The sequence below is a fragment of the Panicum virgatum genome, chromosome 5N (assembly GCF_016808335.1).
Source record: "Panicum virgatum strain AP13 chromosome 5N, P.virgatum_v5, whole genome shotgun sequence".
Lineage (NCBI taxonomy): Eukaryota > Viridiplantae > Streptophyta > Magnoliopsida > Poales > Poaceae > Panicum > Panicum virgatum.
Genome location: NC_053149.1, coordinates 43441319 through 43454477, shown reverse-complemented (window position 1 = coordinate 43454477; position 13159 = coordinate 43441319). Strand labels below are relative to the sequence as shown.

The following is a 13159-nucleotide window of genomic DNA, read 5'->3' as shown; positions in this document are numbered from 1 at the left end:
TAATGAGCCAAGTTTCATCATGATTGGCTACAGTGATGCTACAGTAACCGCGCTCAATCATCCTCTAATCGTATGGTCAAAGGCCTCATTAGCTAGAGCAACTGCTACAGTACCGCAGTTGTGGAGGTAATTTTATAATTAGACTTTATTTAATACCACTAATTAGTGGTCAAAACTTCATTTCTCTCTCATCAAAACTTTTCTCCACTCTAACCAAACATGGCCTTTCTTCGTGTCCTCCCATTGCCGCCGCCTTCTCCTTCATCTGCCGCAAGCGCGCACGGGTGGTGGTTCGGTTATTTCCGGTCATCTATCCGACGGCACCGCTCACGCTTCCCGCCCCTCCAACCGCTGCCGGCGCGCCGCGCCTCCACAATCCCCGAAGCAGAGCAGGCAACGCCCGGCACGGTAGCCGGTTGGCCAAGGCAGCACGCCCGCCCCGCCTCGCCGCGCGCGCACACAGAACTCGCCTGCTCGCTTGCGCGCACGCTTGCACTCCCCTCCTCTCACGCGCCCGGCGTGACAGAGATGACGACGACAGGGCTCGCTCGCCGGCCGACCGGCGGCCGTGTCTTATAAGAGCACGCGCGCGCGCTCGTCGGTAGAGCCTCGGACGCAAACAAGTCTGCATCCAAGAAAGTAGGCGCGAGTCGAGTGAGCGGCCGCCGCGGACAGGGATGGCTGCCGGGCTACTAGCGGTCGCCGCTGCCGCGGTGGCGCTGGCGGCGGCGGCGCTGCCGGTGCTCGCGGACAAGGACTGCTTCGAGAACTGCTTCAAGAACTGCGTCGGCAACGACAAGTCCATGACCGACTACTGCAACTACGCCTGCGGCATGACCTGCGGGCCCGACGGCGCGCTCCGCCGCCCCACTGCCGGCGCCGCCCTCGCCGGCCTCCCCATAAACTGCCAGCTCGCTTGCGTCAGGGAGTCCTGCCACCCTCTCCGAGCAGGTAAGATCTGTTACCGCCATGCGTACAAACTACAAACGCTCAACGAATCAGTGGCTCTTGGGTTGGATTTGAGTTGGCATGAGTCGGTGTGCAGATGGCAAGGACATGGACATGGAGGCCTGCTACGGGCAGTGCTACCACAGCTGCAAGACTAAGGCCGGCCTGTCGAGGCCTCTCGGCGCCGGCGCCGGCACTGTCCGGCCGGCGGCGTTGCCCGACCACCCCTTCCACAAGATGCAGGACGCCGTCCAGCCAACGGCGGAGCCGGACCCTGACGAGGTCAGCCGTCGAGCACGGGGACCCCTCCTCCCCTGATTGACAATGGCTGTCATCGGAGTGCGATAGATGCCACATGCCTACGCCTAATATCCGATATATCTTGTTTAATTTGTCGCGGTGACCCTAATAAGAAACGAAAGTATCGTCTTTATCAACATTTAGTTTGAATGCGTTTAATGATTTGAAATTTATAATTTATTTGAATTTAATGTATCTTGTTAATTTGAACTTTATAATTTATTTGAATTTAATGTATCTTGTTAATCAGTGACCTCTCATAAACTTTGTCATCTATCGCCTTATCGGTAATGCATAAATCCTTCTCTCACTAGAGAAACGTGATGTGCAATACAGACGTTTATCAACATTTAGTTTGAATGCGTTTGGATTGATTTGAAATTTATAATTTATTTGAATTTAATGTATCTTGTTAATCAGTGACCTCTCATAAACTTTGTCATCTATCGCCCTATCGGTAATGCATAAACCTTTCTCTCACTAGAGAAACGTGATGTGCAATGCAGACATATATGCCTGCTGAACAAGTAGTCAACTGGTGATGGGAGACTTTTGCAAAAAAAAAAGGTAATGACTGGAGAAAATATATTCGTCAATATACATTGCCAACAGATGACAAACTGAGGAACGTATGGCTGCATTCTTTACGGGCTCTAAATCTATCCCTAGCCCAATGTGGGGATTTTTCCCAATCCCTTTTCCTTTCTCCCCCCCCCCCCCCCTTTCCTCCCGGATCTGGTGCGGGGCGGAGCTGGCGTGGCGGCGGCGGGGAGAGACGGCGAGCCCGTGGCGGGGAGGCCCAGCATGGAGGCCGGATAACAGCGAGCTCCCAAGTACATCACTTTTTTTTTCTTTTCTTTTTTCTATTTTTTGCTGTAAAAATTTTTACCACTTTCTCACCTGAACTTTTCTTTCGTTATGGATGAAAAAATATGTCCTTCAATTTATTTACAACTTTTCCTTCAAAATTTTATGCTTGATTTTTTCTTTCAATTTTTTTTCAGTGTTCTCATTCAAATTTTTTCTAGAAAAGTTTCTCCGAAAATTTTTATTAGAAAACAACAAAAAAATACTAGAAAAAGAAAAAATGGTCGGAAGATGGACCGTAGGAGTCCCTCCCTACTGTCACTATAAATTAGCTTGGCCCGGGAGAGGAAGAATTTCCCACGCATTGTACAATGTCTAGTCACAGATGTAGCTGTAAGTGTTGGGTTTGTTTTCCTTTTTCCTGTATAATCATTTTGTTGTACTCTCTTTTTTTTGTTGAATATATAACTAGTAGGGGATCATATCCCTCCTGTTACCTCAAAAAAGTTCAACCAAAAAATGAAGACAAATGGTGCTTCAGAAGGAGAAAAGGCCCGTGGAACAACAACAAAAGAGGCCAAGTTTAGAGCCCATCTACAAGTGGCCCATAAAAGACTCACAGCGTACCACCTGATAATACAATACAATATACTCGTCAAAACGAAAAACGCGTCGCCACTTACACGAAAACTTACACGAAACTGTTATGAAAAAATTAGAATTAGTGATCAATTTCTATAATAGTTAATAAAATTAGTCAGTAGGCGGTTATTTTTTACGAAAAGACCAATCTACCAAAGAGCCAACTCACGAAGAGGCTATATCGAATGGGCATGTCATTTCGGTCTCTCGTTGGTCATGTATATAATCCAACCATTCCAATCACCTTCGCTTCTAACATGTTATCATGCATTTGCTCTCCACTGAGAGAAACTCGCGGAGTCGCCTAAACGCACGCTCTAATCTTCTGGGCACAACAAGAAACAAGAACAACACAATCACCGTGGAGAAGAACTCGCCGAATTGCTGCATGAACAAAGGCCGATAGGCCACGCTATTTCGGCCTGTGCTGGTCGTCGTCGACGAGGCCGCCATGGTCGGCGCTCCCGTGGTGGTCGCGAACGCCGTTTCCCCACTGGACGCATGGGCTCGCCGGTGACATGCTAGGCCAAGAAGAAGACCGCAATGAATAACGGCCACTCGCCAGCGATGACAACGGGCGCCATCAACTTCTTCATCCATGAACTCTGCAGTCGCCATCCCGAACAGAGGCCCGACCTCAACTGCAGGAATAAGAATCGAAGGATAATCGCCCAAAGCAAAAGAGCATAAGAAAATGAAAGAAGAATTGAAAACTACAACTATCGGCCAGCCATCATCTCAACCTGTTTCTTCAAAATTTCTTCTTTCTTTACTGTTATTTATCACAAATCGAGTACATGCAACAGCATTGAGAATCAAGTATTTGGTTTCTCAGCCTTGATAGAGAAGAGGAAAAGAACAGATGCGTTTTGCCTCATCGACATCTATGAAAATGGAAGAAGCAAACCATTTTCTCCGCCCAGGCAAAGAACCTGTCAACGCCGAAGATGCACGGTGATCTTCCACGGCGCCTGCTCCTCCCCGACCAGGGGCACCCTCCGAGCCATGAACGACCGGCGGGCCGGCCAAGCCCGGCGCACGGGGGAGGGGAAGAGCAAGGAGAGGAGGCGACGCTACAGCGCTGAGCACGGCGCACACCGGAGGTCGCGGCGCAGAGGCCATCAGGCGGTGTGCGGCGGCGCTCTACACCGGCGGTGGCGCACCACGGCCAGCGACGGCGCGACCAAGGGGCGGCTGCGCGCCATGACGGGATCGGCGGCGGCTGCGGTTACAGGGGTCGATAAGCCATCCATTCCAATTGGTTCAATTAACTAGTGCAATCATATTCAATATTTTAATAGAATTCACTTGACATTTTCTATAAACAAGTTCAACATTTGACTTCAAAATGTTGGAACCGTAAATACCAAATGTTGAAATTGAAAGAATGGAATGTTGGAAATACTAATTTGAAATGTTGACGGCGCTTCTCCGGCGAGGTCGACGCGCGGTGGTGCGGGTCCGCTCGGAGCGGCGGCTGCATGGGCGGGCAAGCGGCGGCCGGCGAGCTTGCCATGCGCAGCGGCGCGAGCAAGCAACGGCAGCCGGCGAGCTCGGCACACGGCAGCCGGTGAGCTCGGCGCATGCGGGCAGCAGCGGCGCGCTCGCGCGGGACGGCGGCAACGGGGAGGGAGGCGGTGCCGATGAGGTCGGAGCCCAAGGGGTCGATGTCCCGGACGTGGAAGTCGAGGCGGGCGGCGCGGTGCGCGAGCGGGAGCAGGAAGCGGGCCTCCTACCTCGGCGCCTCCGAGTTGCAGAAGACGTAGGTGCGCGCCAGCATCGCGGCAGGGGGCCGGGCACCACGACGGCGGCGTAGGGGTCCGAGATCGGGAGACGCGGTGGCCGTGCGGCTGGCGTTTGCGGCGGCGGTGACTGGTGTCGTCGTCCGGCACGGAGCGGCTGGGGCGCGCCGCCATCGACGCCGCCGGTGCTCGCACGGAGCAGCAGCGACGATGGGTCAGCGCGCGGCGGCATGGAGGCGCGGCGCGCGGGGCATGGGAGGCACGACGCGGGGCAGAGAGGGCCGTAGGTGGTGCCTGCAGGGGTCGGCGGCGGGGGCACGAGAGGGAGGCGCGTGTGAGAGATGGTGAGGGTTAGGGTTTGGGTGTGTTGATCCAACGATTCTAGATGGTTGTACGAATCCCAAACACTGTAAGATGGGTCAGAAAATATCTACCGGAAGATATATAGGATTCGCCAGGCGGCCCCCTCTCTCCCTTTTAAGATATATAGGATTGGCCAGGCGCCCCGTCTCTCCCTTTTAAACGGGCCGGCAACTGCCAGGCCGGTTTTTGGGTCAACTTGGGCCAGATCGGCCCAAAGGCCGCCACGCCGGGCCACTAGCAGGCTGCCTGTTGGCTGGCCATCTCTCTCTGCAAAATTGGGATAAGGCTCTTAGAACTTTATCTTTTCATGTTTTAGATTATTTAGTTCTATATTTTGTGGCCTTAAATTGATACGTTTTAGCCCCTAAACTAATACAACACTGCAATATATTACATTTATAATTAAAAATATAAATATTTGTTTTAGACCTTGTGTTTAAATGAAAAATTATGCAAATTATTTATCTAGAGTAAATATATAGTTTTTGAGACCTATGAGTGTTTAGAAACTGCATCATAATACTTTATATTGCGGATATTTTTACTGTTTAATATTTACATATATTTTTTGTGTCTATGATTTTCTATTTTAGTCGTGGACTCTGACAGAATTGTAGAGTAGAATCTTTACTCCTATACATTATTTGCTTTTGAGACCAGAAAGTTGTATATGTAAATATAAATAGTTTTGATTTTGTTGGTTGCCAATTATTTTAATTGCAATAAAATCGGATCCTTTTAATTAAGTGATGCTTAATTAATGACAGCTGTATTTAGGCTCATATTGGCCTAGTCTAGAAAGGACAAAATGGCAACCAAACAATTTTCGCTAGTAACGCTAACATAAAAAGTGGAATTTTGCTTTAATCCCTACAAAATTTGCGCAAAATTATGCCACTATGCAACTATAGCACTATGTGCTTAGTACATTTTCTGTTTTAGTCTCTAACTTAAACAATACCAATACGGTAAAGTATTTTGTTAACCTTGTTAATTTGGTAATTTTTCCGTAAATTGCATTTTAACAACGGTTGTTTCTCTTAATTAAAAATTTCTTAATTAATGATGGATTATGCAAAATTGTTATATCCATATCCTATATACATCTGGGATCCCAACACAAGTAATGGAGTTCTATGGCAGTGATTATTCGCCCATTGCTAAGAGGTCTACATCATATTTATTTGAACTTGATGATTACCTATATTGTATTCTTCCAGATAAGTGTTTTGGTAATATACGAATGGTACATTTTTATGGTGACTACCATCATTCATTATTAAAGGTTGCACACAAGTAGTAGAGTCTTAGGCATTGGCTGCGGTATATTCATGTGAATATATCAGCCTAGAGCCCATGCCTATAGCAGCAATTTATTTGCCTACTACTGAGGAGATCTGCTCTATGTTTTTGGACATAGAGATTATCTACTATGTGTGTGCCATGTTAATAATGATTGTCTATGAGGTCTACACAACTTGTGACTACCTCTAATTGTTGTGAGGTTTAAAGTTCGTCGACTACCTCCAACTATCCAAAACAAAAAGAAGATATGGATCCCCTAAATTTTGCATTGGAAATTACAACATCAAAGTGATTTTTAATTTACCTTAAGTGTAAATTAATTAAATCATTGGTCTGTCATATGTTTTGGATATTGACTTCAGAGGAGTCTATTGAACTCGCTCTTGATGGCATCAATATCCCACATAAACAATGGACATTAATATTGTTTTTATCCCATAAACTAATAAAAGAATTTAATGACCCTTGATTGGGGTTGTTTATTATAGATAACAAAAAATGTGCCTTGCTATTGTTAAGGCACTACATCCATAAAGATTATCGATAAGAATATCTTATGGAAGGAACAATTTATCTATATTAAACATCAATAAGGGATAAAATAGGAGTTAGGACATAAGATTTGAAAGTTTTTCAATCTGAAATTTTAAGCTCTCTAGGAATTTGATTATTTTTGCCAGATCTTCTAAGATCGCATAACAAAGACTCCCATTTCTATCATAAGAGAACATAAATTTATGGACAACAAGATCATCGAACATAATTCGAATGACTTGTTTTGAGATTTGAGAATAATCTCAAGGTCCATTGATATTATTTAGTCCATCAAAATATATTGTAACATTTGTTGTCAATGTATAACTACTGTGAGTATCATATTGATGAATTTGATACTCGACAATACTTATAGATTTTTATATATATTAGACAAATATCCCATTGAATTCTTGCCATATATAGATTGTACGGGAATCACTCCAATTTGGAATAATATGTCTCTAGTGGATAATTTGTACCACAAACTTTATAATTATGGAAGCAAAATATTCCTGGTTCTTATGACAAGAAGAGGGAATAATTTTGGCTATCGCTAATGCGATGCAATGATAGTTTAGTCGACTCGTCTCCACTATCATTCTTCCTAAGGATATGAGTAAACAATTGATGACATTTAATTATGTCCTAATTCAACTCATATTTTACTAAAGTATAGAGATATCAACATGTGTTTTTAGGAAAACACAAAAAGACAACTTTGGATATGACATGTAAGTAATGAGATGGATCTCATTTTTGTTGTATTATGCATACAACCATCCCGTACACCATGTTGCGTGTCCAAATTTTTCACACGGTTGATCTATTCAATTTGAAATGATCAACTTGGGCATCCAAAGGGATGCGTGAGAAATTAATGGCAATTCATTTGGTCCTGACTTTCCCAAAGTGTGGATACGATAAATAACATGGGGAAATAGATTTTAAGACCCTCTTATCTTAAAATCAGGTTGACTTTATTAAATTTCTTGATCATATTCAAAAGAATATGTATGGGTTTGTACAAAGATTGTATGGACAGTTCAGGCATTTCATGATTGTATAGATACATCTCACTAGTAGGGATGTGACCATCAGTGACGTTCACATTTCGTCACTGAAGACGCCTAGATCGTCACAGAGTTCCATTTGTGACGATTTTGTGACGAAAATCACTTCGTCACAGAAGATGCGTCACATTTGATACCTTATGTATCTTGCTAGGTTAGCCGCATATCCATTAGGAAACTTGATACCTTTCAGAAAATTGCAAAACTCGACTTTCTGATCCTTCCCCAACACATATGGAGCAGGTGGAGCCCTGCAGACTGAGTTGCCATCCTCTTGTAAGTGCAATTCATGTCTTATGCCCATATCATACAAATCTAGCCTTGCATTCTGTGTGTCCTTGGTTTTGCCTAGTATATTGAGTAATGTGCCAAGAATATTTTCACATATATTCTTCTCTATGTGCATCACATCGAGATTATGTGGAAGCTTCAAATGTTTCCAATATGGCAATCTCCACAACCCAGCTTTGCGGCTATATATCTTTGGACCGTCACTTGCGCTTCCTTTTATTTCCAGTAATGTCAGGCTGCTTCCCTGGCCTGACATCTTTCACCTTCTCTAGCTCTTGTTCGACCTCATCCACAGTAAACTTGCCAGGCGCACCTTTCTTTTCACGCTTACCATCGAAAGCCAAGCTGTTCCGCCATTGATGTGACATTGGAAGGTAACGATGATGTCCAATGTAGCATATCTTGCTCCTTATACGCCGAGACAACGGATCCTTGTCGCAATGAATACATGCATAATACCTTTTGTTGTTCGCCCAGATAACATGCCTAGCGCTGGATAATCATGTATACACCACAGCACAGCGGCACGAAGGTCGAACTTCTTCCCAGTACATGCATCGTAGGTCTTGACACCCTTCCATAAATCGAGCAGTTCTTCGATTTGGGGCTCAAGGAACAAATCAAAATCCTTTCCTGGAGATTTTGGACCTGGGATCAGTAAACACATAAAGTAGTTTGCAGGATTCACACATTCCCATGGTGGGAGATTCAGCGGTGTTAGAAGCACTGGCCACATACTGTACTGGGTACTCATGTTGCCAAATGGATTGAATCCATCGGTAGCTAAGGCAAGCCTCAGGTTCCTCGGATCATCTGCAAAAGACGGTTCCCTTCTGTCGAATGCCTTCCATGCTTCCCCATCAGCTGGATGGCTCATCACATTTTCAACTGGCTTCCTCACTTTCTTGTGCCATTGTGTTTCCTCAGAAGTGCGTTTTGAAGCATAAATTCTTTTCAACCTAGGCAAGAGTGGGAAATGCCTCAAAACCTTATGTGGAACCCGCTTCGTCCCAGATTCATCTTTCCATCTAGACTCCTTGCATACTGGGCACACATACAATTCAGCATTTTTTTTCCGGAACAACACACAATTGTTCTTGCACACATGGATGTTCTGTATGCAAGCCCCAATTCTTTAAGATATTTCTTGGCCTCATCATATGATTTTGGCAACTCACTACTAGGGTATCCATCTGACATCAGCTTCATCGTTGCGGTAAATCCTGTATTGTTGATTCGATAACGAGACTTCATATACAACATCCTGACCATAAAAGAAAATTTTGAATGCCTAGAACCTGGGCTAAGCAACTTCTTCGCATCTTCAAGAACACGTCCAAAACTTGGCTTTTCTCCATCAGCCTCTGCCGCTGCATACAGTTCACCTATCATCTCTGGTACTCCATGATCATCATCGTTAACATCATCGTCCACATCCACATGTATGCCAAAGTCATGATCATGTCCTTCGACCTCCTGATGTATTCCCTCATCAACTACAGCATCTGCCGGCTCCCCATGATGAGTCCACCTGGTGTATGTAGCTGACATTCCATAAATGTGTACATGGGTTTCTACTTCAGTCTAAGGTCGTATAACATGATTAAGACAATGGACGCACGGACAACGAATGGGTGCGTCTTCGGGGTATCTATCGCTGACAAATTTCATGAACTCTTCAACTCCTTTCACATATGCAGTTGAGAATTGTTTCCCAAAAATCCAACTTCTGTCCATCTGTTTTTACAAAAAATTAAAATTAACACTGATGTGCCGTCTGTTCCATAAGCAAACTGGACTAACGCAAAAATTCAAAATGAAATTAAATCAAACCTTGCAGTCTGCCCGCGCCGGCACTGCTTTTCTGCGATCGACGCTGCTGTGCCGTCGATATGCGTCCCAGGCGCTGCTCTCCCCAGGCGCTGCTCTGCCCTCGCCATGCTCGGTGCAGACGCGACACAAGTGCCGATTACGTAGTGGGACGCCTGTGCGGCCGCGTCATCGTCGCGATCAGTATTTAGGTTTAGGTGGACGATATGTCGTGCAATCAAGTGTTTAGGGGGCCATCACCTCTGATCCATTCAATTAATGGCCCTGCTAACAAATATCATGTTGCAAACTTACAAATAAAAAAAATACATAACCTTACCAACAAAGCCGACTTACCCCAGTGGTAACGCACCCACCTGTGCACCGTCTGGTCGCGGCTTTGAACTCGCGATGGAGCAATTTTTTGCCTGCACGAATAAACCAGCGCGCCACTGCTGCTCTAATCTGGGCTCGACCAGCTCGGTTTAAGACAATATTGGGCCTCTTCGTTGATGGGCCAGGCCATCTAGCGCGGACGCGGCGGCGCCTTCGTGGAGCCAAACCGAAGGTTCGTTGATGGGCCCAGCCATCTAGCGTGGACGCACGCTGCTCTGATCTGGTGTGGGCCGCTTCCCACTGATTGGCCCAGCTATCACCCCGGCCTGCTTTGTGTGCAGCAAACGTTCGTCAATTGTTGCTCAAAAAAAAGGCTGATGTCGTCAAATGCCAAGCTGTGTGGAGTGGGACCACGACTACTAATACTAATCTGTGACGAATATGTTTAGTCATTACGTGGGCGAAACGAGTCAAACTAGCTATGATGGTATTAAATCTAATCTGTGACGAATATGATTCATCACTACAATGCAACTCACGATCAACACGATCAATGACGATTTGCTTGTGTTGTTCTATGATGTTATTTTCTTTTTCGAAACTAATTTTCATGCCAATTCTTCGTCACTTGTAAATTGTGACGAATACGAAAATTTCGTCACAGAAAACATCTATTATGTGACGACAGCAACCAGCGTCACAAGAAAATCGTCACAAATGATCACATCCCTACTAGTGATCTATGAGATGATCTAGAGTGTGTAAAATTTACACACTCAATCATGCATTTGGTAGATAATGGTTCTAATTATGAGCATTATCCTGAACATTACTAAACCTTTATACCTTCAATGACGATTGCTTGGTATCAAAAGAGTTTAGTTACATATCCAAAAGCATAAATTGGAATCTATAAGTATAACATTAAAGTCATAACAGGATCATCATTATTGGATTGCTATTATCAACTTTGTATTGAAGTCAGGTAGATTTACACACTCCTGACTTATGATTAATTGCATATCTCCCATATGCATATAGTACGTGGAAATACATAAAGATTTCCTATTTGCGTAAGATTGAGTTACGTTGTATACGTACCACTCTCACCACCGCAGCATACATTGATGGGTTCACACAGGAAATTGGGGATCATCTGAGATTTCAAATCTCCGTCGATTGTTCAGTATCTAGATCTCTTAGAGAGGATCTATTTACAACCTGTATGCTGGGTTTTAGTATAAATGAGCTTTTCCAGGCATTAGGGGGAGATTTGAAGTACCATATATAATGCCCGAAAAACATTTGAATGCATAAAGCATTTCAAGATCAGGATCACGTACTAAATTAACTGAACTTTGAGTTCAAAGATTTGCATAGTATTGCAAATAAACTGTCACATGCATTTACTAATCATTAATCTAATACAAGTATGTGCCAGAAAGAGTAGTGGTACTAAGTAAAACCACTCAACTCCCAATTGTAAACAAGAGGGGGAGCAGTATGGCCATAAACCAGGATTATTCATGCTAGCAATAGAAGACTTTTCTTCTAAATTAGTAAATACAACTCAAACTTTGGTTGAAAGATACCTAGAGGACATTTTATGTCCTGTGGACATTTATAATGCACAACCCAGCTCAGAGGTGCACCAAAATACTGATGCTGGGATATCGAAAAGCCCTGACTCTCGTTTAAGGAAGTCACGATGAGTCATTCAGGGTCCATTTTTGAGTTTTGATAACTGGAGAATTATATCATATAAAGGCTACATGAGTCGACTCATACTTCTCTGAATAAATTATATACATTATTCAAAGTTATCCAGTTAATAAGACCATGGCAGAGTGCTTTGTCGCTCTTGCTGGAACTTGATGAGTAAAGTTATACATACAGAGATAGTCTTGCTCACCAAAAGAGAGGTGTTTGATAGTAAAGCCAACACCTAGACATACCTTTACTGTGGGTACAAAAGTGTTTTCATCCTAGAATGGATTGAGAACAATGAGGTGGTGAGATTAAAGCAAGACTAGTAGCACAAGGGGTTTATGCAAAGCCTAGAGCATTGATTTTCAAATGCAAGTTATTCTCCATAGTAAATTATAAAATTTCTGATACTAACTTTTGACTGGCAGTACAAAAGCATCTATCTTTGCAGTTGACAGATGTAGTGATTACATACGATCACTTGATTTGGTATATTGTGAAACTTCCGGGAAGGAGTTCACATATCCAATACTTATATATAAAATTGCAACATATACCGTATATTACTTAAGTCGATATATGGTTTAAAACAGTTAAGTCGATTTTGGTACAATCGACTTTATATGTATTCCTTATATTGAAGGGATACATGATTGATTACACGTGGTGTTCATTTCAGAATCCTTAATTGGAATTTCTAGTATGATATGATTGTCAATAAACTTGACATCATTGGTAATGAACACTTGTGAAGAACACGTTGTAATCTATAGACGGAGTTTAGAGATGGGAGATACGGTCTAAACCAAAATTTTATTTTGTGTTTACGATCCAAGTATCTTCTCCCAGGTTTTTATAGTAAAGCTATCTATATCCATATCATATTGAATCATTTAATATGAAAGGGAATCCTATGGTGGTTCTACCTCATGATAGAAAAGATATGAGGGGAGATTGTTTTTATGCCATAGTGATTGAATTAAGATAATGGGACATGTGATCCATTATCTCTGTGCTATTTATGCGTTAATATATATATTGCAAAAATTTCCGGCCGGATATTGTCTTTGCAATAATTTGCTATATAATAGTTGCGCTATTCTACCTAAGGCTGGTAGATTCAAGTTAAAAATATCTTTGATATCTTAAAATAGCACATACGAATTTGGTATAATCCGAGATCCGATTACGTGGATATCATGATTTTGGCTATCTATAAGATCCCCAAAATTCCAGATCATTGAAATAAGCTTTACATGAATATGAAAATACCATTATATAATAGTCTTTAAGTAGACATTT

At 43.5% G+C, this 13159-nt stretch overlaps 1 protein-coding gene and 1 long non-coding RNA gene across 2 annotated transcripts; one reads left to right on the top strand and one right to left on the bottom strand.

Annotated features, from left to right (window-relative positions):
• Positions 1-243: 243 nt before the first annotated feature.
• Positions 244-1507, top strand: LOC120672771. Its single transcript, XM_039953343.1, has 2 exons — positions 244-951; positions 1046-1507. Exons 1-2 carry the CDS (start codon positions 678-680, stop codon positions 1264-1266), a joined length of 495 nt encoding a protein of 164 aa, XP_039809277.1. The 5' UTR covers positions 244-677; the 3' UTR covers positions 1267-1507.
• A 1367-nt stretch (positions 1508-2874) lies between these two features.
• Positions 2875-3917, bottom strand: LOC120672770. The gene is made up of 2 exons (XR_005674304.1): positions 3605-3917; positions 2875-3338 (listed from the first exon to the last, which is right to left on the bottom strand). It is a non-coding gene; the product is annotated as an uncharacterized LOC120672770 (long non-coding RNA).
• Between the last annotated feature and the right edge of the window lie 9242 nt (positions 3918-13159).

Excerpts from the sequence above, each read along its gene's own strand:
- LOC120672771 (XM_039953343.1), top strand. The coding sequence starts at position 678 with ATGGCTGCCGGGCTACTAGCGGTCGCCGCTGCCGCGGTGGCGCTGGCG. Across the intron at positions 952-1,045 it reads CTGCCACCCTCTCCGAGCAG|ATGGCAAGGACATGGACATG; the intron begins GTAAGATCTGTT and ends GTCGGTGTGCAG.